The sequence below is a fragment of the Mixophyes fleayi genome, chromosome 2 (genome assembly GCF_038048845.1).
Source record: "Mixophyes fleayi isolate aMixFle1 chromosome 2, aMixFle1.hap1, whole genome shotgun sequence".
NCBI lineage: Eukaryota > Metazoa > Chordata > Amphibia > Anura > Limnodynastidae > Mixophyes > Mixophyes fleayi.
The window spans coordinates 210,953,877-210,980,273 of record NC_134403.1 but is presented as its reverse complement, the minus strand read 5'-3'; the positions used below and the strand labels follow the sequence as shown (position 1 = coordinate 210,980,273).

Here is a 26,397-nt window from a genome sequence, read left to right as displayed (position 1 = left end):
GTTGACGTCTGTGCGGGTTGGGTAGCGGTAACTTGCTTCCCGGAGTATCCCACTCCTGACACCACTTGTGGCAAGAGCCCGCTACTGCAGAAGCACACGCGTACAACTTCTTCCTTTTTATGGTTCTTTATTGTCAGGATGGTAATAATGTTTTGACACCGTATACTTACACAGCAATTATGGAGACCCTCAACGCTTACTTTACATAGTCCAGCTCTCTGTCCAGATCAGCCAGCTAGCCCAGCGTTGATCTCCCTGAACAATGAAACAAGCAGGGTTTTATACCTGACACTCCTCCCACAGGCCTAGCTTGATGGACAGGTGACACACCCACCTTCTCTTTAAAAGGAAACGGCCATCCCTGGCTCTGTTTAGACTATCAGACCCACCCTGTCTGTTTGCAGCTTTTAAATCATGTAAGTAAACCAATTTTAAACTACACATATGTTTTTACCTGGTTTAATCTCCACCTAGGTACATAACTGTGCCAATGTTTTACTCTACTTCCCTGCTTTCTCTGCATATTGCCAGCTAAATGCCTCCTTTTGTTACAATACATATATAAATACATAACTGCTGAAGGCATAACAAGGGCATTACGTATATGTGTTAAGAGATCTGCAAAGATACGTAAGACAGATTCTCTATTTGTATTATTTGGCTTTTCTAAGCAGGGATGGCCAGCATCTAAGCAAACTATTGCCAGATGGCTTACCCTGACTATCAGGGAGGCTTATGTCCGTATTAATCTCCCTGTGCCGAAGCGTATTGTTGCCCATTCTACCCGTTTGGGGCGTCTTGGGCGGCACGGAATGGAGCCACGGTGGACCAGCTGTGCAGGGCAGCCACCTGGTCCTCGGTCCATACCTTTACGAAATTCTACCAATTTAATGTATTGCGTCTGGGGACGCCTCTTTTGGCCATAGTGTTCTACGTGCAAGGAGATCAGAGCGGTCCCACTCTTCAGAGGGATTGCTTTAGTAAATCCCCATGGTTAAGCAGTGTCCCCCAGATGGATGAAAGAGAAAACAGGATTTATACTTACGATAAATCTCTTTCTCTGAGTCCATCTGGGGGACCTTGGTAATCAAACTGAGGTATGTGGGGAATTGGTGGGAGGGATATGTTGGCAGCAGGAAGAAAGTTAACTCTTTAGGTGCCAGACTCCTCCCCTCCCTACTCAACCCCATGGTTAAGCAGTGTCCCCCAGATGGACTCAGAGAAAGAGATTTATCGTGAGTATAAATCCTGTTGTTTTTTTTGCACGCTCATTTTCATCCCTTATCGCAATAATAAGGAATGAAAGATTGTTACCATTTATAAGAAGAGTCCTACCAGTAGAGCAGTCACGATAAATGGCTGTCTCGGCAAATACCTATCCCCTTTCTCTTCTATGGTCACTATCGCAAAGTGGTCATCTTTGCGATTGAACACCTTACCCATTCATTCCGGGTGCCAGAATGGGTCTGCCAGTGCAATAGCCATCTATTCTGGCTGCCGGAATGGAGCTCCAAGGACCTTAGCCATCCATTCCGGGCAGGGCTGCCAAGAGGAACTCAGGGCCCCGGTACAACAAATTCATGGGGCCCCCCCTTATAGTTGAGTAAGCAAAAAAAATTTGCGCCACCTTACGGCAGCGCAAAGTTTTTCACGTGTATGGTTGCACAATTGGGGGCGTGGCAATGCGCCGTTGGGGCGTGGCTAGCACAATAAAATCAATAGGTCCTGAATTCCGCGGAGCGTGACATTTGTCCAAGCATTCCTGACTTTCAGGACATCTAGCACCCTTGTGTAGTATAGGAAGAATGCAGTGTGCACACAAAGAGTTCAGTCTTGGCCTGCGCCCACTTGACTCACCAAACATTGACATTGTCCCTACTAGAATGACAACATTTCACACACTATGCTGCTCTGTCCTACTTGTTCTTCTCTCTTTTACCACATGTGGCTGCAGATTTTTTTAGTTGCGACTTGTGTGGATCATGGAATGTTGGAGGACCTATTTGGAAAAAAATGGCTACATTTAAAAAATTACAGCCAGCCCCACCGTTAAATCAATAACATCCATTATTAATAATTAGGCCTTCCTCCAGCCCCAACATTAAAAGAGTATTTCCATTACCCCGCAAACAAAATAGCAGCCATTAATTAGCCACCGTCTACCTCACACACACTACATTGCCAAAAGCTCCGTGCCATCACACACACATTACTGTGCCCCGTTATCATCACCACGCTATGCGCCCTCCATGCTGCCTTTGCCCCTTTCTTTAACCCCCTGTGCCATGCTGCTTGTCATTTTCTTTAACCCCCTGTGCCATGCTGCTTGTCCCTCTTTTCTTTAACCCCCTGTGCCATGCTGCTATTGTCCCTCTTTTTTTAACCCCTCTGTGTCATACTGCTATTGTCCCTCCTTTCTTTAACCCCTTTGTGTCATGCTGCTATTATCCCTTCTTTTTTTAACCCCTCTGTGTCATACTGCTATTGTCCCTCCTTTCTTTAACCCCTTTGTGTCATGCTGATATTGTCCCTCTTTTTTTAACCCCTCTGTGTCATGCTGCTATTGTCCCTCCTTTCTTTAACCCCTTTGTGTCATGCTGCTATTGTCCCTCTTTTTTTAACCCCTCTGTGTCATACTGCTATTGTCCCTCCTTTCTTTAACCCCTTTGTGTCATGCTGCTATTGTCCCTCTTTTTTTAACCCGTGTCATACTGCTATTGTCCCTCCATTCTTTAACTCCTTTGTGTCATGCTGCCCCCCCCCATTTTTTAAACCCCCCCTCCCCTGTTTTCCTCCCTTCACTTACCTTTACTTCTCTCTTCCTTCTTGTCTTCTCTGCTGCTCTGTGTTCCATTGCTCCAGACTGACTGAATACTGGGCTTGACATGATGATGTCACACCCGGCATTCAGTCAGCCTGCAGCAATAGAGCACAGAGCAGCATAGAGGAGGGACGCCGGCGCCGCAATCACGTGAGTATGGTTTTGGTTTTTTTACTACAAAAAAAAGAAAAAATTAGTTTTGAAAAAAAAAAAAAAAATTCGGGGCAAGGGCCCGGGCCCCCTGACATGCCCGGGCCCGGGTAATTAGTACCCGCTCCTCCCTCCCTATCGGCGGCCCTGATTCCGGGTGCCGTAATGGAGCTACGAGGACCTTACCCATCCATTCGGGTGCCGGAATGGGTCTGCCCGTACCTTAGTCATCCATTCCGGGTGCCGGAATGGAGGTCTGAGTACATTAAGCATCCATTCCGGCTGCCAAAATGGAGCTCCGAGGACCTTAACCATTCATTCTGGTTGCCGGAATGGGTTTGTGAGTACCATAGCTATTCATTCCAGGTGCTAAAATGGGCCTTCCAGTATCTTAGCCATCCATTCCAACTGCCATAATGGAGCTACGAGGACCTTACTCATCCATTTTGGGTGCCGAAATGGGGCTCTGAGCACCTTACCCATCCATTCCGGGTGCCGGAATGGGTCTGCCCGTACCTTAGTCATCTATTCCGGCTGCCGGAATGGAGCTCATAGGACCTTAACCATCCATTCCGGGTGCCGGAATGGAGGTCTGAGTACATTAAGCATTCATTCTGGCTGCCAGAATGGAGATCTGAGTACATTAATCATCCATTCCGGCACCCGGAATGAATGATTAATATAAACAAAGCCTTATTCCGATACCCGGAATGGATTGCTTAAATACTCAGACCTCCATTCCGGCACCTGGAATAGTTGGCTAAGATATTGAGACATCCATTACGGTAGCTGGAATGGATGGCTTAGGCACTCATACATTTATTCCGGCAGGCGGAATGCATGTCTAAGGTACTCTGTGCCCCATTCTGGCAGCCAGTGTGAATGGTTAGGGTACTCTGAGCCCCATTACAACTGCCAGAATGAATGAATAATATATTCAGAGCCCCATTCCGGCACCTGGAATAACTGTTTAAGATACTGAGAATCTAATTCCAGCAGCCGGAATGGATGGCTAAGGTCCTCGGAGCTCCATTCCTGTAGCGGTAATGGATGGGTAATGCACTATGAACATACATTCAGGCAAGTAGAATGGATAAACAAAATATATTACTATGATATACAGAAATGTATATGAATATTATATATATATATATATATATATATATATATATATACACATACACACAGTACAATATATATGCAATATAATGTGTGTAAAAATTGTTCCACGTATTACAGGGAACATATCTGTGTAGCAGATCAGAATGCACTATACAGGCAGGGACACAACAAGCTTCACTCAAAACACCAAGCAGCAGAGGGCACTTTAGTGAGCTGACTCATTCCGATGTTCCGGCTTTAAGCTAATCCCAATTCCCCAGCCAGAGCTGTATTTACTTTATAGACATGAGGAGTCAGCTATGAGTTAAAAAGGGGCAGTCTCTTGAATGTAGGCAAATGCTGCCAATTTTTCTGTAACAGTATACTGGCTCTGTCCCCTCTTGTTCTTTCCTCTAGCTCTAAAGTTTGACTTTCCTTATTGCAGAGCTGTGGGTAAATGGGGAGTGTTGCTGCAACTTGAGGAACTCCACTGATCAGGTGTTAGAAGACGCCTACCTGAATAATTATAAAAGGCATTAGAGGTGGTTTCCGCTTGTCATTACTGATGAGCTATGCTAACAGTCACTCCCTCCCTGTACATTCAACCAGGAAACCACTGTGAGTACAATTTGCTTTATCTCCTCTTGTTACCCGTCACATTGACAGTAATATAAGGTTCCTGTGAACAAATAAAATTCTTCAGAAAGTTTGATCTTTTGCCAGTCACAGTATGATCGCATTCTCTTCCTGTAAATGTCCTGAATTTATCAGTCTGCTGACACAGAGTCGGGGATGTGGCACAGCGGGGGTGCTGCTTGAAGTTAAAAACGGTTTTTGTTTTGTAGTTTAGTTGAACATGTTTCTTTGTCTTGGATATATTGACGCATAATTTGATCCTATGTGAGTAAAACATATATAGTTCCGTGGTCGAACTTTACCAGACTTTATTTAACACTTAGATCGTCTCACCAGTTTGCTAGGGTGTCACCGTAACCTTTGGTACCTCTAGAATCATCGGATCACTTATTGTTACTTTCTGTACAGTTTGTGACAGTTTGTGCCCCCTTGATGTTCTGGTGCCTCTATTTTTATTGTATTGACAGTAATTACCATTTGGCAGTTCCTTTCTTGAATATGCTGTGTTTTTCAATATTAATATGCTTTTTTATATATATATATATATATATATATATATATATATATATATATATATATATATATATATAAATAATAATGAGTGATACTGTAATAGGTGATGAGCATTTCAGATTAGAATTCAGCTTATTGTGAGGTGGGGTTAATGACCGGTTGACAAGCCATGAACTCGTGTCACAGCAACATGGCCAGAGTGAATGACTACACCTTGCCCCATCACTAAGCAAACTGCAGCTCTTTTGTCAATGAAATTATTTATAGCTAAATAGGGCTTTTAATGCAACGTTTTCTGACTGATCTGTATTATTGTGTTTCATATATGGAAAATAGAATAAATGTAAAAGTGAACTTCTACTGATATGAAAAATACCTGTGTAAATCATCATCATCATCATCATAAATGATAATGGGTGCTTACAAAACTAATCTATGTATATTATGCGAGTGGCTGATGCCCCCCATGTTGGGGGCTAAATTGCATAATACTCTAACTTTGGTTAAGTGGCAGAATTGGCCCTTACGTGACCAGCCTCATGCTCCAAAAACATATTGGTAGGTTAATTGGCTGCTATCAAATTCACCCGTGTGTGTGTGTGTGTGTGTGTGTGTGTGTGTGTTAGGGAATGTAGACTGTAAGCTCCTATGGGGCAGGGACTGATGTGAGCGAGTTCTCTGTACAGCGCTGCAGAATTGGTGCTATGTAACTAGCTGATGATGATGACGTTACCAATTTAAAATACAGTCAGTCAGTGACCCCTTTATCATTATGTGTGATGTCAATGCATGACTGGACTATTGGAGCCCAGTGAGATCTAGATCTGTCTAATTTGACAACCCACATCTGTGACCGTACTATGTATTTTAGCTATTTTGTGTTTGTATATGTATAATCTGTTCAGTTTTTATACCATTTGTATTTGAAAGTCTGCAGAGGTTTGTGATTGTGATGTCTTTTTTATGAAATGTGAAGTGTTCCTCATTAGCCATTCGGTAGAAGTTAATGTATTAACCCTGGACCATCACCAGAACAGTTATGCTTTAAATATTGATAAAGATAATCTATAAAGTCAAATGCAGGATACACTAGTTTATTTCTTGAGTAGCAATTAGAATCCCAACAACTGCAAGAGACACAGAAGTGTTTTTGTTTTTTTTTTGCTGTAGCTATAGATTTTGGTTTTTATGAGCAGTGCTTTGCTGCATAGAAACAAGATGTTAACAGAACTATGTAACAGTTAAGTGAAAAGTATATCTATATACATCATAGGTTGGCATGTCATATTGATAATGCAGTATCTTTATGATAGGGCGGCACAATCAATGTAAAAATGCAGAATACAGAACAACATTGCATTGCTCTATTTTTTTTATTTTTGGGTCTTTTTTTTCTTCTACTAATTACGATTCTGTTATATGAAATTATGACATAGCCTGTTGGCTATACTGATACAAAAAATATGAAGGACTGATGTAGTATTTAAACTCTGAAGTTGTTGACATTGCTTAACTAAACAACATTCTTTGTATCCGTATAGCCAACAGGAAACTTCATAATTTCATATAACGGAATCGGAATTAGGCAAAAAGAACTATTTTTTATGTAGACAGGGCAACATTACTATTCATTTCTAAAGCAGCAGACATACACTGTAGCATTGAACCAATGTATTTTAGTGGACATTGGATGCAATGTTGTTCTGTGTACATTCTGAAATGTGAGTGCTTTTAGGGGTGTACAAATCATATCATGTTTAAGCACTGGTCCTTCTAAACTACTTATAGTGTTTACATACACTTTTCACTTACCTGTTACATAGTTCTGTGAACATCTTGTTTCTATGCAGAAAAGCACTGCTCACAAAAATCAACATCTATAACAACAGGTAAAAAAGCTTGTGTGTCTCTTGCAGATGTCCACATATCAATATTTAAAACATAACTATTTTGGTGAGAAAATGTGTGTAAATGGGAACATTAAATTTCACTAGGGTGAATGTATCTTTAAATAACCGAATATGGCTGTGTTATTACCACCCACATGTGCACGCCCAACTGACTATACTCTTGCTTCCTGTTGCATAAAAACACAGGAGAAATGTCAGAGTCAGGCCTTCACTGCAAGTCTCAGCCCCTAAGCTTAAAGAATTCTTGTATTTCATGTGTCTGTTTGGAATCATCTGGTAAGCTGTAAATACTACCATATATTACAAGTTTACTGACCTCTCTAAATCCTGCAGTGAGCTTAAATGGTCAGAAGATTATTTAGGTAGGCAGTGGCATGTTATAACTACAACTTAAGTATTTTAACATTTAGTCACTATGTATTATTTATTTATTTATTTTAAAATGAATGTTTGTATCATTATGTGTGAGTACTGCATTGTGTATGATTTGTATTCTGCTAGCATTTTTTGACCTATTTTGATGCTTGGAGTTATAAACCACGCAGGAGCATATGATATCATATTGTCATATAGCTGTGGACAGGTCTTGTGGCAGCAGCCATGTTGACAACTAATGTGTCAGGTATATAAATATATAATGCCACAACTTTTAGTGAGGTTTTGAAAAGATAAAATTGAGAGTGTAGAGAATTTTACACAATTTCAACACACCAACTTATATACTAATTATGCTGTTCCTCTAATGTGTTTGATAAATGCAATAGACAGTGCTGCTTTTTTCAACCATATATATTTTGCTTTAAATAAAAATCACGCTGTCTACAATAGAATAGAAGTACTGTTTTTGCAAATTGTTGGAAAAAAATATTTGTGTGTGTGCAAGTCCAACTGCCACAATCATCATCATCATTTATTTATATAGCGCCACTGATACCGCAGCGCTGTACAGAGAACTCATTCACATCAGTCCGTGCCCTATTGGAGCTTACAGTCTAAATTCCCTAACATACACACACACACAGACAGACACAAACAGACAGAGAGACTAGGGTCAATTTTGATTGCAGCCAATTAACCTACTAGTATGTTTTTGCCACAATGAAAACACTTCCTTTCTATAAACTTATGTTGCAGATTCTTAGTACAATGTGGTGAGTGGAATGCGTAAACAAACCTACAGTATAGCGTTATTACTTTTTTTATTGCCATGTATGTTTTCTCAATCTGAGGTTTGTCCCAGAAAGAGAAGCACATAAACCATGACCAATTGTGGCGAACTGACATATAGAAGTTATAGGAAGACTGCTCAATAATAAGCTCATCTTGCCTAATCTTCTTCTTACTTTCCTCATAACTTCAATATTGAGCTAAGCATGGAAAGCAGAAGTGTAACCACATTTCTGTGACGTTAAAACTTTTAACTTGGAGTAACATTTCATTTCCATTACCTATACTGCTTATGACGTCCGTTTCTTTATGTTTGTCAAGTGATAAGTCGTTCAACACAATTTTTAGCAGTGTAGTCGAAGTATATGTAGCTCTTCTAGCCTTGTTCGCCCTTGCTGTATCTATACACAGTTTCAAGATAATGTATGAAAATGAATAATACTTATTTTATCTGGATAATGCTGACACTATCCAGGTATATTAGGCTAATGTCAAGTTTTATAACCTTGGAGGATATTTTCTTGATACTTTCATCATAGATGGGTACACACAGGTAAAATCTAAGAGTTTGCACTGTTTTGGAATTTATTTCCTCCAAAATGCAACAGAACAATAAAGGGTTAGTTAAACATTCTACCATCACTCCCCAGTTACACTCCCTAACACTCCTTCCTACTGCCTATAATCTGCAGTAAAATTGTTTGTTAATTTTTTTCACATTTTTTGTTAATGCTTGGATATTCTTGTGTAAACCTGAATTCATTAAACCTGATTCATTAAGGAAGGTAAGGCAAGAAAATGAGTAAGTTTTTTCCTGGACAAAACCATGTTACAATGCAAGGGGTGCACATTGGTATTTTTATTTTGCACATACGATAAATACTATCTGTTTTTTTTCATGTAGCACATGAATACTTGATAACTTTATTTTTACACTGAAATTTAAAGTTGATTTAGAATATGCCATAACCCAACTATAAATCTACCATCACATTTTAAATTTACCTCCCCCTCCAATGCAACATGGTTTTGCCAAGATACAAAGTTACTCAATTTTTTTGCCTTACTTTCCTTCATGAATCAGGCTCAATATCTATACACTAAAATATACATTTTGCATAGATCTTCTATTTATATTGGAACCTTTTATGGTACTCACACAGAAATATTGTTTCTGCAATGAGCAATAGCTTACGTGGAAAGTTCTTGAGCTATTTTAATCAGGGGAAGTTAGATCTGACATGTTGCAATGAATATTATTGGTACAAGTTAACCTAAGTTAATAATTCATTTTGTGTTTGCAGCTGAAGCTGGAGGTCATCACAGTATATTAGACTGAAGAACTTGGAATGGATAGTCTTCCGTTTGATCTCAACTATTGTTTGGATCATCCAACCTGGAATGAACCCAACCACAAATTTAAAGGACATGAACCTCCAAAGAATGACCTTGCATTAAGATATGGAGATACATTTGACTCAGGTTTCCATAGCCTAAACCTTGGTACACCCAGAGGAAGGTGTCAAAAGGGGACAAGAAATGACCGGTCACCAGAAAAGTCCAGTTCACCTGACCTTGCTGACCAGTCTGAAATGCAGATGAAAGTAGACTTTTTCCGTAAACTGGGTTATTCCTCAGAGGAAATCCATGGAGTCCTGCAGACTCTTGGTGTGGATGCAGATACAAACACTGTATTGGGAGAGCTAGTGAAATATGGTGTAAACCCAGAACGGGAAACTGTGCCAGACGAGTCAGCAGATACTGTTTTAATCCCTCGAGGTGGCTTGAAAGCAAGGGCTGCCACATCTTCAAGTGAGGAAGGAGATAGTAACAATTTAAGGCCAATTGTTATTGATGGCAGCAATGTGGCAATGAGGTTTGTTACATTTTTGTATTACATATGTTCAGTTTCTGGAAATCCATCATGTAGTGACATATATTCAACATTATTTACCTGTTGTTAATATTGTTTTGTTTTTCCTTTATAACAGTTCATAAAGAATATTGATATTTTCTCCCATTAACTGTATTTGGCACTTCAGAAATGAGTACCTTATCAAATTGATTCCTTTGTACTTCTTCCTTGCCAAGAATGATCTGTGCATTAGAGAAGTGAGAGGTACAAGAGAAAATTTCTTCTTCCATCTAAAAAACAACATTAGTACTTCAAACCATATAATATTCAGCCAATAGGATTGCACTTTTTCTATTTGCATATTTTATTTCCCTAACCATGCTAGAAAACTATTATAAATATTTTTTAAAATATCTTACCTGTAGTTGATTAGTCAATGATCACTACATCTAGAGCAATACCAGATGTCTCATGCAGTTACATATGAATATTGTCATGAGATTCATTTGTTTAGGCAAAGACAAAGCAATTAGGGGGGCATTCAATTTTGAGCGAAGTGCATTGTCTTGTTATATGTGCTGAATGCCAGGGGAAACATTAAATTCTTAGACCTGTGAGGGTAAATGTATCAAGCTGAGAGTTTTCCGGCAGGTTTGAAAAGTGGAGATGTTGCCTATAGCAACCAATCAGATTTTAGATATCATTTTGTAGAATGTACTACATAAATGACAGCTAGAATCTGAGTGGTTTTTCAAACCCGCCGGAAAACTCTCAGCTTGATACATTTACCCCGTGATGTTCATTATGCCTGGAATAGGGCTCTATCATATACATTTTTAAAAATAAATTAGCGTAATTGCTTGTGTATTATATGTAATTGTTGTGAGAAATACACCGCTCAGAATTGATTCTTCCCCTTAGGGGCAATTCTGAAGAACAACGCGGGTGCACATCTTTACCGTTACTATTGTAATTTCTGCTCTGATTTTTGCTCGCAGCTCAGGGACGCACGGAGGATTGTCGGGGGGGGGGGGGGGGGGGGGGTTCTCCCTGCCGACTGAAAAAAAAAAACCACGAGAGAGCGAGCTGCTGCGCATGCACCCGCGCATGCGCAGCAGCTCCGTTTCGCCAGCGCTGTCCTATACAGCAGCCGCGGCGCTGTCTAAGAAGCATCTGGGGCGGTGCTGTATACAATACAGCACCGCCGCGGATGCTTCTTTGACAGCGCCGCTGCTGCTGTATAGGACAGTGGCCACTTAGTTAGCACAGGGGGGGGGGTTTCTAGAGGCTCAGAAACCCCCCCTGCATGCGCCACTGCAGCTCTATAAGCCGCAAGTAGAAATCAGTGGAGATTTTCTTACAAATCCCGCGGCCACATTGTTCTAAATAACAATGTGGGGAATTGAATCTGCCCCTTGGTGTCTTACCACACAGAAGGTCTTGATTTTATCAACACTTTATTTGTGGCAATTACTACTTTCTTAGAATTCTGTTTACTCAACTAGGCAAACAAAGTTGCATTAAGCCTACAATAAGGTGCTAATATACCTAATTAAAAAAATAAGTAATTTGAAATAAAAACAGCTAAAATGCCCCTTTGCTTTCCTGAGATAAGGTCAAACCTGCAGTTTAGGAGAAGATTGGAAAAGTTTGAGTATGTGCACAAAGCAGTAGTTTCAGAAGTAGTGCCTTTTGCGCTTGCGCAGAAGTAAAAGAGCTCTTTAATCGCCAAAAATGCAATTTGCATCCAATTCTACATAATGTGCAAATAGGGAGCATACAGAACCATTGGAGGACCACAGACCACAAGGCGCCACAAAACTGTGGCACAAAAGTAAGCTCAATGGTGCTAAATGTGACACACAGTTTTGCACTGTGCCTTCAAGCAATAAATGACCCCATTTGTCAGAATAACATTTCTTTTTGCAATGACCTTACATAACCATAAACATATTTTATGAAAACATAATCTAATTAACAAAAGAACATTCAACAATGCTTTGTTTACACATTCCTAACTGTAAACTGCATTGAATAAAAATATAATTTTAGTGATGTTCTGTTGAAGTTTTGGATATTGCAGTATACGCTGGTGTATACATTATAAGAAATTGAGCTCAGGAAAATGTCAAAATAAATATTTTTCAGTTTGCGGATACCCCTGATTTCTAAGTGTGAAACCTTCTACTCTGTTCCTACTACTCATTGACAGTTATGAATTGATAACTTACAAACTGTGGAAATGGGTCAAATGGAAGATACAATAGTTAATAAAGTCTGCCTGCACCATTGGTGTCCTCACACCACCCCCTAAATATCATCTTTAAAAGCTGACTGTAAATATATTATATACCATGTATTTACCAATTTGACATGCAAGGTAAATAGTTAATGTTCCAATCAATAATTACAGTTGATTAAAAAAATATATTGGAATCTGCAGGTAATCCAAGTTGTCCATGTATTAAACAAGAACTGTTATTAGCAGCAATGTCTGGACAATATCAGAAGGTGCAGCCAGAATTTATTACTTACTTTTATTTATCTTTTTTTATTTACTTTTATACAATTTGATAATAAATCTTTGTGAACATCAGTTATGTTGGGGTGTAACACACATCAGAATCTTAAATTATTATTGGCCTTTGTTAAATAAATTAGGTCAGTAAGCTTGATGTATCTTGTGCAATAAGCATGTGGCTGTGTGAAAAAAAATATATATATACATTTGCAAGATAATGATGTTTAGGCATGGTTGGTTCATGCAGCCTACAAGCAGGACTCTGCTGATTCATTTCCTGTTCTAGAATAGGCTCGCTAGCTGTCTTTTGAAACTTATTTCAGAGAAATTTAACTTTAGAAAATGCAAACTCTTTGACCCATATTTTTATTGTCACACAATAAAGCAGTTAATATTTTTTTTGGTGTGGCTTTTTTTTTTTTTAACCTACTTGAAGGGTTTGGCTGTAATAACATAGCTTAAGCAACATGCTTTGCATACGTTAAAGTACAGTATTTCTTTGTCAGTATTCTTTTTTTTTCACAAATAAATAAAAGCTTAGAACAATTGCTCTATTTACTTTACCAGGCACACACGCATTGACATCATTAAAAAAATATATAATGTGATTTTGTTGTATATCTTTTTGTAAACTGATGCTAGTGCTACACATGTAAAGAGGTCTAAAGCAAAAAAAAATAGACTCTGTTGTTTTTAATGAGTCCTTCTGTAATGCAGTTTGAAATCATCGCACAGCACGCCACCTGGCACATTCAACGCGTTCCCTTGGTTATCTTACTTTCACATTTGAAGTATAACAAACAGATGCAAAATTGAATAATCACTTCAGGGTTAATTGAAAAAGACTCTGGGCCTCATTTAGAGTCGGACGCAAAGTCTGTTTTAGGCGCAAGTGTCCAAGATGCAGGCGGAATTGGTGCTTTCTGCACATGCATGTGTTTTTTTGTTGGATGCGCTTAAAACGGACTTTGCGTCCGACTCTGGATTCATGCAATACCACTCAAAGAGGCTCTTGCACAGAAACATGAAGTGAATGGCTGTTTGCCTTTTGCATTTGTTTAATGAACCCTTACCCACTCGCATTTTTGCAAGCAATTAGGTGACTTGTGTTCTTCCGAACGCATCTCGTTCCATTCAAATGCATCTACCGCAATTAAACGTATTGAGAATGGGAATGGCCTCAAAACAAAAGAACTGTCAAACATTTGCATTTCACATGTATTTCAGTTGGAGGTTTTGGGTTTTTTTAAAAAAAAAAAAACGCCAGTGGTTATAAGGCCTTATAATAGTGATGGTCTACAATTGCAAGTAGTTTAATCTGCTTTTTCTAGTTTAACTAGTAATTGTAGTTTTTAACCCTTTCAATTTTGACTTAGCAATATATGAGAGATAGAGAGATAGAGAGATAGAGAGATAGATATGTAGATAGATAGATAGATAGATAGATTTTTGTGACTAATAACTTGTATCTACATATGTTGTAATCCCAAACCTATTCAATTGAGTTGTTTCCATTCAAAAGATTGGTTTTCTTTTGTGACTTTATAAACCATGCCATCATTTTCTATCCCTCTTCCTTCTGGACAATTTATAACCAGGAAAAACATTCAAGATGAGGGTTTTAGCTAAAGATTATGTGCTTGGATACATGGATACTGTTTATTGTATCTAGTCAAAGTAAGGTGTTTTGCAGCAGTGTGGAACAAAGTACAAGTATAATCTAGTATCAGGTGTACTGCAGGGAAATTCCACACTGCAACTTCCTGTATGCTTAATCTGCAACATTGTTCCTTGCTGATTCACATGCCCTGAGTCCTGCCTGCCTGAACAGCTCACTAGCAGTTCATGCAAATGTGGTTTATGTAAATCTACCCGTTCTTTCCTCCTCCTGGGAATTTTCTCAGCATTTGCAAAAGTAGAACCTCCTACCTGAGACACTTAAACCATTTAGCCTTAGGTAAATACTACAGCTAGTATGAGGGTTTCCAGGAAGTATAAATGATTTTTAAAAGACGCTTGTGTAAAGGGAAATAAATCTACAGCAATGTATTGTTGCTGACATGTATTAATTGATACCTTTTTAAATGCATTGCAGCTTTAAGTATTTCACTAATAGGTCACAACATAATATAGGTAAATGCAGATAGTTTGGTTATAAGTGTTTGTCTCATACAAATGAGCTTGCAAGAGTGACACAGTTATGGCATACCTTGATGTGATGTCAGGAACTATTTTCAAGTTCTCACTGTACCTATATGTCTGTTTTTTTTTTTTTTGTTTTTTATATTGTTTTATTTACTTATCCTAATCCACTTATTTCACATTCCACATCAATCCACTTTAGAAAGTTTTTTCCCTTTTGTTCCTTTTTATGTTTCTTAAGTTAGGTTAATAGTTGCTCTAAGGGGCGTATTCAATTGTCAGCGTTAACGCTGAAAAACGAGCGCTCAAAAAATATTACCGTTTATACGGTAATATTGCGCGCGAAAACCGTTAATACGGTAGTTTACTAATTACCGTATTAACGGTAAGATTTTTTGAGCGCTCGTTTTTCAGCGTTAACACTGACAATTGAATACGCCCCTAAATGTATTACTAAACACTGCATGACCCTCTTCCCAGCTTCATTATACTAAATAGGAGTCCATTTACCTTAAGTTCTTTCTATCTTATAGTACCCTTAATAATTTTAAAGATTTCACGTGAAGCTGAAAAGCCCAACATTTAGACATCTACTACTCCTACTATGTTCTTAACTATATAATATTGTCAAAATTATAAATCATTTAGTGAACAAGACCCACAAAGGATTTACATCTCAAATTATGTATTTAATAAGAGGGTTATAATGAACATGCACAGTGACACTACTTTTGCCTCTTAATAGGCCTTCCATGGAGGATTACTCTGTGCTTGATGATTTAAGGAAGATGGTTTTGGTCTTAGTTTGAATTTAATAGTGTATTTTATTTTAGACTTGTTTCATTCTTGAGTACATGTCATTAAATAGGTGTGTTTAGCTGGTTGTTTTTACCTTGGCAAAATATATCTAAAGTGTTTTTTTTTGTTTTTTTTATTTCAATCTGTTTCACAAAGATTATGATTTCCTCTTGTTATGTCTATAGAAATGTAGTGACAATAATCTAGTAACAGCAAACCGTCACCGTCATGGCTTTGCACAGTCTGCCTTGATGATCCACCCAGTACTCACCGCTCATGGAAGCCAACTCTGCAACAGTTTTCCACAAATGTGGCTATTTTGTTCTGCAAACCTATGTGCTTGGCAGGAGTCTAGACGCACTTGCGCAAATTGAGATTCAGTGATTCGAAAACCTAAATTGGTACTCAACGACCTCTTCTGCCTTGATCTCAAATTATAGTATAGTAAAGATAATGGCCTCCACCTTTGCAAGAAATTACAAACTTTGCTGGCTGTAGTGTATATGTGTAGCATAGTTAGACAATGCAGTAAAGTCTCCGTATGTAAATCATGTCCAAAGATCTGTGAAACTCAGGGTTCTTAAGTAAATCAACTTCATTTAGGAATACACATGGAATAAGACTGCTTTAGGGAAGTTTGTCTTGGATCCGAGTTTTGTTGATTCAGAGGAAAGTAATCTAATTATACTTAGGTCATTGTAGAGGGTTTAAGGGCATATGATCAAAATGCCCCGAATCCTGCAACATAAGGTTGTGAACCCAAATGTCCATGATGTCTAGAACATTGATCAGCCACTTGCTGAATGTATCAGAGACCTTATGTCAAATAGTGAAATGTTCTGTATGTGAAAGTACACATTAAATAATGGAAAGGGTATTGAATGCAATTCTGTGACTTTATTGTGTCACAGATGCCATTAGCCCTAAGTGTTAGCAGTTGGAAAACAGTTGCTTCATGATGAATCCAAACACTAGGGGAATTACTTGTTGTCTGTGACTAATACGCAGAAATTTTTGCTGTGTACAAAAGGCTATTTTATGTACAATGCTGTAAATTTAAAACCCTTAAGACCGACTCGCTGATTCTAAAAACAACTGTAGATTTTGATCTCTGTTGTTTAGGAGGAAAAAACTGGTAAACACATCCTGTGATCTGGTTGAACAATTCATATGTGTATAAGATTGTTGCTCCAGTTTTTAACCATGTCTGCAACAGGCTGTTACTGAACACTACCCATTAGTTTTTGTCTAAGAATATGAAGTTAAAATAAGAAATGTGTTGATTATGAAAACTTACCTTGTGAAACACAGAACCAGGAAATCTTCTTCCAAAAATACACTTACAAAATAACAAGTTGAAGGTCATGCAACATGAGAAGAATGTTATTTTAATTCATGTTAATTTCCTGTTCAGTGACCTTTAAAACAGTTGTTCATCGTACTCAACTTTATAGAAAGGCATATTACAGATCATCTGTTTGTGCCAATAGAGGCTAAATTTAAATGCTTTCTTTATATTAGGCCAGACATACATTTCCCTTGTAAATTAGCATAGCTTATTTCTTTCTTATTTCATTTCTGTCATTTTAAAAATGTTACAGTAATCCTCTTATTTAATGCATTTTGACAACCCTATTGTACTCAATTTTAAAAGCACATTATACTGAAAAATAATTTATAGGCTTAGAAAATTCTGCTGAATAAAACATGGTGACTTTGTCATTCTTCTTGCCCTATAGTCTAGTGGTGGACAGCAGGTCCCACTTGGGCCTCAAGCTACACAATTAATCAGAGTAATTTCCGCTTTGTAGTAATTGTAAGGGGAGTAAGTAAGCACAGTGAATTTTTGGAAACTATATATAGGAAGTTAGCTTTGAGAAGACATCATGATTGCATTGCGGTGTCTTCTCACCGGCTTGACTTAGCAACCATAGTTTAGTCTGTGTGAACACTTGATGATGTTGCTCTGAATCTTTGACAGTATTGAGACCTAGAATTGAGACCCTACTTGTGAGCCCCCTGAAAAATATCATCACTGCTTTTTTTTGTTTTGCTTTTTTCTCCACCTATTGTTCACTTGGTTTTACACAGTTTTGATTAAAGCTAATGTTAATATATCAATGTTTTGCTCGACTCATACACTATACGGACAAAAGTATTCAAATGCTTCACCATTACACCAACAGGGACTGCAATGACATTGTATTTTAATAAATATACTTTATTATGGAGTTGGTCCCCCTTTTGCAGAGATAACAGCTTCCACTCTTCTTGGAAGGCTTTCCCCAAGATGTTGGAGTGTTTCTGTGGAAATTTCCGCTCATTCATTCTGTAGAGCATTTATGAGGTCAGGTACTGATGTTGGAGGAGAAGGCCTGGCTCGCAATCTCCATTCCAGTTCATCCCAAAGGTGTTCGATGGGGTTGAGGTCAGGGCTCTTTGTCTTTGTAGTCCTTGCTTTATGCCCTGGGGCACAGTTATGTTGGAATAGAAAAGGGGCTTCCCCAAAATGTTGCCACAAAGTTGGAAGCATACCATTGTCCAAAATGACTTGGCATGCTGAAGCATTAAGATTGCCCTTCACTGGAGATAAGGGGCCTAGCCCAAACCCTAAAAAAGAGCCCAATACCATTATCCCTCCTCCACCAAACTTCACAGTTGGTATAATGCAATCAGGCAGGTAACGTTCTCCCGCATCTAACAAACCTAAACTCGCCCATCTGACTGCCAAACAGAGAAGCGGGATTCGTCACTCCACAGAACACGTTTCTATTGCTCCACATTTCAGTGTTGGTGTGCTTTACACCACTCCAATCCAACGCTTGACATTGGTATTGGTGATGTGAGGCTTGCATGCAGCTGCTCAGTCATGGAAACCCATTCCATTAAGCTCTGGTTGCACAGTTTTTGTGCTTACATTAATGCTAGTGGAAGTTCGGAACTCATCACCAATGGAATCAGCAGAGTGTTGGTGACTTTTACGCACCATGCGCCTTAGCAGTCATTGACCCCACTCAGTAATTTTACGTGGTCTGTGTGCCGTGGCTAAGTTGCTGTTGTTTCGAAATGCTTCCACTTTCTAATAATATCACTTGCAGTTGACTGTGGAATATCCAGCATGGATGACATTTCACGAACCGTCTTATTGCAAAGGTGGCATCCTATCACAATACCGCACTTAAAGTCACTGAGCTCTTCAGAACAACCCATTTTTTATCACAAATGTTTGCAAATGGAGACTGCATGACTAGGTGCTTGATTTTATACACCTCTGGCAGCGGGTATGATTGAAACACCTCAATTCAATAATTAACAGGTGAGGCCAAATACTTTTGTCCATATAGTGTATAATTGAGTACCAACCACAGTAAGGACTAGATTGTTAGTTCTCTTTCTAAGACACTTACTCCAGTCAAATATATTCTCTCTAAGCACCACTCTCACCATATCACCTATTTTGGTCTATTTCAATTTTATTTTTTGTGATTTCCATGTAACTTGCGTACTGAAAGGGACAATATAATTAAAACATAAGTTTAAAAAATGAAACATTTTATATGGCTTTTGTTTCATAAAATAAGGTTACTATCAAATCTGAGAAAATATTTGGTTAATATTTTATGTTCTTACCAGCAAGGAAGCACAGTAACAGCTGCCACTCATGCAATTATATGCGGAGAAATATGACTCTGGGTGCAGAATAGCTTAGACTCGTATGCTTTGTGTAACTGAAAAATATTGCAAAAGTAAAACAACCCTCTTTTGTCTACAGGCTATATAGAGTTTTAATTCAAACAGATTCTGGTCCTTTGGGCTACAACTAAATTTTTGTCCGCGCCTTTAAGTGCACGAAATGTGCCCTACAAAACCCCTTGGTTTCGCACTGTGCGGCTAGATGGTGCAGCCCAGCACACCTAAAAGTGCCTATCTGCTATAGAGACACAACATACAAACTAGAGGTTCTTTTAGGCTTACTTGGAGGTGCTAAAATGTAAACCGGCACATTCTGCAAAAGTGTAAATATCATCCACCTTGACGGAAATCAAGGTGCATAGCACCAGCAAAGGGAATTTTGCTCTGCGTCTTACTAGCTTTCCACATTTTCAGTAGTTAATATTTCATGTAATGAGGGTCAATATTTGACTTGTTTTTCAGTTGTAATTGATCAAAAGTGCTAAAATTAGATCTGATAATGATCATTTCAAACCACACTGTACACTTGCTGACCAAATTGACCAAATTATAAATTGTGGCTAGCATAGGACAAAACCATTTCTAAGTAAAATTGTGCTGTCCTCCAGCAATGCAACTTTATGCTTTGGTGATTTAATATTTTTCCTAAATTCTGTATTGTGTTTTACTTTACTCAGAATGGTATAGTATGTCTTCAAAACTCAACATCTGTGTGCTTTTCTTCTGCAGTCATGGAAACAAAGAGGCGTTCTCATGCCGTGGAATTTTGCTTGCTGTCACCTTTTTTCTGGAAAAAGGTCATACAGATGTCACAGTATTTGTACCATCGTGGAGAAAGGAGCAGCCTAGGCCTGATATGCCCATTACAGGTAAATGCAAAATGTGATACAGAGATAAGATAGATAACTAGTATGTAGTTTGAGAGGAAAAAGAATTCCAGAATTCCAAACTTAAAGGCACAGTAGCTTCACGTTATGTTGGGCTAATTTTCCAAGATCTTGAATTGGTTTAGTGTGATGAATTCTTATTTTCCAATAGCCATGTGACTTATACAGTGCTGTATACAGGATCCAACCTAAGAATCTGTCTAACAAGGGTGAAGAACCCAGCTTTGCAATTTTGAAATGCTGTTACTTCCATATTCACTGTATACTACTTCATATACTGATAGTGTAGCTTTTTGTCTTGGACCCAGTAAACTGGCCATTGTACAAATGTGAAATCACAAATCTCTTCGAAAGATTTTTAAAGTTTGTATTATACTATTTGACCACTTTAGGGTGCTTCTCAAGGCCCTCTGTGGACTTTATGGACTTTAACCGAGAAGACAAAATGACTTGTGTTCTCCAATATCACCCAAATAAATACAAGTTAGATTAACAATTTTATGCTTTATTTTTAAATTCTAGAATTACATGGGTATGTTGCATGTTCTCTTATGTAGATGTTTTCAGCATCAGTAATTCTTGCTATTTGCAATGTGTTTTGCACATTTTATAAATCAAATTATTAACTATAATGCCGGTCTGTAATAAAAACAGCATAGATAATACTGAAAAATAATTATCTTTACTCTTCACTTTTGGCCAGATCAACACATTCTAACTGAACTTGAAAAGAAGAAGATCTTGGTTTTCACTCCATCTCGTCGAGTCGGTGGGAAACGGCTTGTGTGCTATGATGATAGGTTTATTGTAAAGCTGGCTTACAAGTGTGATGGAGTCATAGTATCAAATGATATCTACAGAGACCTCCAGAGTGAGAAGCCAGAATGGAAGAAGTTCATAGAGGAGCGGCTACTCATGTATTCCTTTGTCAATGACATGTAAGACACTTATTGGATAGTTCATGCTTCTAAAACAGTAATCCGGCTATCGGAAACGGTCTTTGGGCTTCAGTTTTTGGACTGCTATTCATAAACACCTCATTGTTAACTTACTGTAGCTTATACTTGTCTTTAATGAATATAATTTAATTCCATGTCAAGTCAATTGTGGCCCTGTTCGTACTATTGAATAGTATAGCTTCAGTGGCCATCTTTCTCAGGGCATAGCCCTGCCCCTCCTTCAATCTGGCTGGTGGGCCCCACCCCCTCCTATAATTTATTTGGACATGGTGGCTGAAAAACGAGCAGAGGATGCTACTTGGCTACTCTGATTGTATTTAAAACATCAAACAGACATATGTAATGTGCTGCTATGGGAGGCGGAGGCATTGCCCTGATCACTCCCCTCTGGATCTGCCACTGGCTGTTATATAGAATAATTGTTGTGTGCACATGCAAACCTTTACATTTTGTTGGTAAATTCAGTATTGGAATAATATAGCATTAGCTAACGCTTATGTTAGCATGAAACGTGACCTGGTAGATATATACAGTGTTTAAAAGGGTTGCTCTTGTTTCAGATACTATGTATACATATGATGCTGATTACTAAAATTAAATATATACAAGTTGTGTGGGTTATTTGACCTGTTAACATGTAATTTAGAAACATACTGGTTTAGTCTGTGTGATCTAAGTATAATTTTTTTATTTAACTTCATTTTCGTTTAGATTTATGCCCCCGGATGATCCTATGGGACGAAAAGGACCAAACCTGGATGACTTCCTGAGAAAGAGACCACTTGGACCCGAGCACAAAAAAGTACAATGTCCTTATGGTAAATAAGAATTGTTCATTTATCTCACCTGTACTTTACTCTTCTACTGATAGCAGATAACATGATCAGATAAAGCAGATTATAAAATTGACAATGATTCGAGTTTGGAGTATTGTATACCTTACCATTATATATACTTGTTGTAGTATCATACAGCAGTACTCTCCTGATTGTCATCTTAGTAGTAAATTCTCTTGGTGGCTAAATTTAGAATGTAAATCATGATCAGTGTCACAATATCATAACATTTCAATTCTGACAGCAGCATTAATGTATGTGTTTGTATAATGTGCAAAGGAATGTTCAATTCTCTAACAATTGTAATATACTGATAACATTACAAATTGTTTGCATTTATTTTCACATCCATTTTCTTTATGAAGTACCTTGACTTTAAATTTTTTCCTGTAGGTAAAAAATGCACCTATGGAATGAAATGTAAGTTTTATCACCCAGAGAGGATAAACCAGACTCAACGTTCTGTAGCCGATGAGCTGCGTGAAAATGCAAGACTTTCACCTACCAAGGGCACAACTTATTCAGAAGATAAAAAGACAAGGAAACTGTCAGTTGTGGAGAGTTCCACTGTGGAATCAGATACCTCCTCCATGCAGAAACTTCCTCTAGAGAGAACTGGATCTTCTCAGAAAGCAAGGGCATTTGACAAAAATGCATTAAAACATTTTCACAATACTGGAGGTTCTGAATGGTTCCAACCATCTGTCTGCTCTAAAGACTCCCTTGCTCATAGCTCTTTTGACTCTGGTGTGGAGTTGTGGCCAAGTATATCAAAAAGTTTCTGTGACCAGTCGCATGAGCCAGCGGTTTATTGCAACTGTAGCCAGCAGACACCCTGCTGTCAGCATAGAAGTGATTTGGATACCGATCCCCGCAAGCACTATAGTTCACAGAAATTGGTTCCTCATGGTTCTCATTCAGCACCTTACTTCCCCTATAACACATCTTCTCCATGGGCATCCCAAAACCCATCACACCAAATGTACAGAAGGGAAATGTCTGACACCTCTCCAGCTGGCCATTGTAGCCTTCCAGCTGACTACACACCACAACCTACCCATTCACTTGAGTATTGGTCTGAACCAAGCCCCATTCATCATTCCACCAGTAGATCTCAGCCTAACTACCCATTGTACAGAACGGTTCCAACTTCTAGCAATGATTACCACCAGTGGTCAAACTCTGACCAGTACACAGCAGAGAAATTGAGTGTGCGCACCAAACTTTGTGCTATCTTCCAGCCCTCATTAGTAGATCAAGTCATGAGTAGGTTCCCACAGTTGCTGGACCCACAGAGCTTAGCAGCGGAAATATTTAATTGTAGATCCCAAAACAGGATGTGAAAGTAGCTAGATGTTTTAAAAGAAGCCTCATGAATACTGTGGGCTGCACAGACAGTGTTTATTATCAGAGCTTGTAACAACAATTATTCATTGGCTTTATTCACCACGCTGAGTCATGACACAGTTTGAGAAGTAATCATGATTTTAACACAGGGGAGCTGATGTAGAGTGATTACTATGCCATTTTGCGTAAAGTCCCAGAAAGTGGGTGCCCGCGTATGTGCTCATGTAAATTTGCGTGATTCTACCACTTATGCCAGCTTGCACCTAAAGAGGTAGAATGAGGCATTCTAGCGTATGCTGAGTACAGGAAGGGGCGTGTTTGAACAGATGGATGCAGATGGGGAAAGAGACGCATACATACCTGACAAAGCCATATTATTTGTGAGTGGTCAGGAGCAGGTGCAGGTAGCAGATGAATGTTCTGGCACTAGCAAAACACTTGTCATTAGCTATACTTAAGAAAAAAAAAATTATACACAAGTTGTTTCTGCTGTATTAGAGAGGTTTTTGTATTTTTAATGATGCCTAACAGGGAATGTATTCGTTGTACATAAAACAAATGTATAAAACCATGGGCGCAAGTAGCACATAAGTGTCAGTGATGAGTGCCTGGCATAAACTGGGTGCATATGCTGCTGTTGCAGACCTGCATTGATTTTAAGATGCGTATGTGGCTTTCATTTAATATAAATTCTGCACAACTTGCGTCCAACTCTGGATCAGACCCAGGGTCTCTAATGTACTAAAGTACCACTTTAAATGCTAGATTTGTTTTCTTTTTTTGATGAAATGTTTGATTAAACTTTTTAGATCTTTAAAATAATTTGTTTTAGAAACTGGCCTTCCACCCTTTAAATATTTTTTAAAATACATGTCTATAATATTGTGATTTGATACACCATTCTATTTTATAACTTGTATAAATTTGTTTCTGGAGATATGTGTGTGTGGAGGGGTGGTTGGGTTGTCATGTAAAACTTTTTTGTACAGTTACTGCATTTTATGATTTGTAAATATTTTTGCTAAAATGAAACATATGATTCAGACGGAATCTAACTAGAAGTATTTTATCAGCTTGTGCTTTGCTGCAGAGACAGCCTTCTATGTTCTTTGTCAGTCCTGCACAAATGCCTTAATGCTTTCTATTAAATGTGAGCAAAGTTTCGGGATTCAGAAAAAATCTCTAGGTTTTTCTGAATTCTGATTTATGTGTGATTTTATTGCACAAGATACGTTCTGGCTTCCTGGAGCTACATTTAGAGAATGTTATCATTTAAGTCTCTTCTGATTAATTTTAAAATACAAATTAGGGCTCAGATTAAACTTGGTTTTCTGCAGAATACTTTGTAAGTGGATTCAGTATTCAGCTGAATCCTGATATATGAATTCAGTGCATCCCTAGTTCTATGTAAACAAGTTTGCACATCACAAATACAGTGTGCAAGGAGGGGCGCTGTATATAGGATTGGCTAAAATATAAATAATATACTTGTGAGTAAACAAAACAATTGCCAGAGGGCAGTTGACATGTTGATACATATTGTATTGAACTTACGTACAAAATCAAGTGGCTGGTCTATAAATATTCACTGAAGGGATAAACACACATCTGCTCTAAAAAACACATTGATTGTATATGTAATGTTCACGTACACTTTTTCTTACTGTGAATAATATTTAAGTTTGGTCAAATGTGTTATACGGTAGTAATTTGTGCTAATTACTTTGGCCTCTTTATATTTTGAGAAAGACATCTCTTCTTGAAAGCATTTGGGTCAGTGTCCATGTGATTAACCCACCTGAGGCTTGGATAGAAAAACAGTTGTTTCAGTTTGTTTCTGTGTGACCTTCCACTTGATGACCTGTGTGACCTTTTGAATTGACACTATGTGCCATTTCGCCACTGAGGAATTTAATCCTTTTAATGTTGATTATACAATTTACAGTAACTGTAATATTTTTCAATGGTAAGCAAAATGCTCTCAATTATTTTGTTGTAATATAACGTGTTTAATATTGATATAGTTGGTGTCTTTATACCCAAGGGGTGATGGTGCCAAAAAGTTGTTTATGTAGAGCTGATTGGTTGAATAAAACTTCTGATTTTCAAAGTTATCATTGTACTTTTTTAGTGATTTGTGTGAAGGAGTTATACTGCTGCTGTGTTCTGACTGATGTCTGCTGAGCTATTGTGTATCTTGTTGTGTCCTTGTTATTTTTATGTATTTTTTCTGGTGTGTGTGTGTGTGTGTGTGTGTGTGTGTGTGTGTCGATCTTCTTTCTTTCTTTTTTTCTTTTAGCATAAGGAAGATATCAAGGAGATATAAAGTGGGATTCTTGCACTTTAAATGATGTTTACTCCATGGGACAGATGCAGGAATATTTCTTCACAAGCACCTGAAACTTTTGCTGCATAAAGCTTTCCACATTTCTAATCTTCTGTGGTATTTTACTCTGTTTTTTGACATATCCATGAACTCCTTCTTCCCTAATTGCAGAGGTCCAAGTTGACTCTGTCAAACTTAAGACATGATGTCAAATAGAGACTGATCTTCACTATCCCATTGTCTATATGTAAAGTAACCAAGCAAACTCATTTATCTAAGTTGTCCCATATATAAACTTGACTAACAACAAGGTACTAGATCCTAGATCACCTTTAAATTTCATTGTAAAAATATAGCTATGAAGTATGTGTGTTCTACATGAAAAAACAGCCAGTATTTAACTTACGTGCAAAATAATAAACTAATTTGCACCCCTTGCATAGTAACATGGTTTGTCCAGGATCAAATTTACTCCTTTTTTTGCCTTGCTCTCATTAATGACTCCGGCCAAATGAGAGCAGAAGTTTGGTGGGTGTGGTTTAAGTGTAGATTTGAGCTTTTAACTGTTAATAATTCTCAGTTTCATCTACCAAGCTTGGCTAATCTGTGGCACTCCAGGTGTTGTGAAACTACAAGCCCCAACATGCTTTTCCATTATATAGTAGCTTATTGCTGGAAGGGTATGCTGGGACTTGTAGTTTCACAACACCTGGAATGCCACAGGTTAGCCAAACC

General features: G+C 38.2%; 1 protein-coding gene across 3 annotated transcripts; it reads left to right on the top strand.

The window, feature by feature from the left end:
• Positions 1-4,561: 4,561 nt before the first annotated feature.
• Positions 4,562-25,450, top strand: ZC3H12A (zinc finger CCCH-type containing 12A). Of its 3 annotated transcripts, XM_075195433.1 has the most exons (7): positions 4,562-4,690; positions 7,318-7,407; positions 9,603-10,174; positions 20,037-20,176; positions 20,898-21,132; positions 21,865-21,971; positions 22,383-25,450. In XM_075195433.1, the coding sequence occupies exons 3-7, from the start codon at positions 9,648-9,650 to the stop codon at positions 23,330-23,332; spliced, it is 1,959 nt and encodes a 652-aa protein (XP_075051534.1). In that variant the 5' UTR covers positions 4,562-4,690; positions 7,318-7,407; positions 9,603-9,647; the 3' UTR covers positions 23,333-25,450. The 3 variants fall into 3 exon arrangements, with proteins under 3 accessions (XP_075051534.1, XP_075051533.1, XP_075051535.1); XM_075195432.1 differs by lacking the exon at positions 7,318-7,407 and having other exon boundaries at positions 4,563-4,690; XM_075195434.1 differs by lacking the exons at positions 4,562-4,690; positions 7,318-7,407 and adding an exon at positions 4,845-4,972.
• The last annotated feature ends 947 nt before the right edge of the window (positions 25,451-26,397 follow it).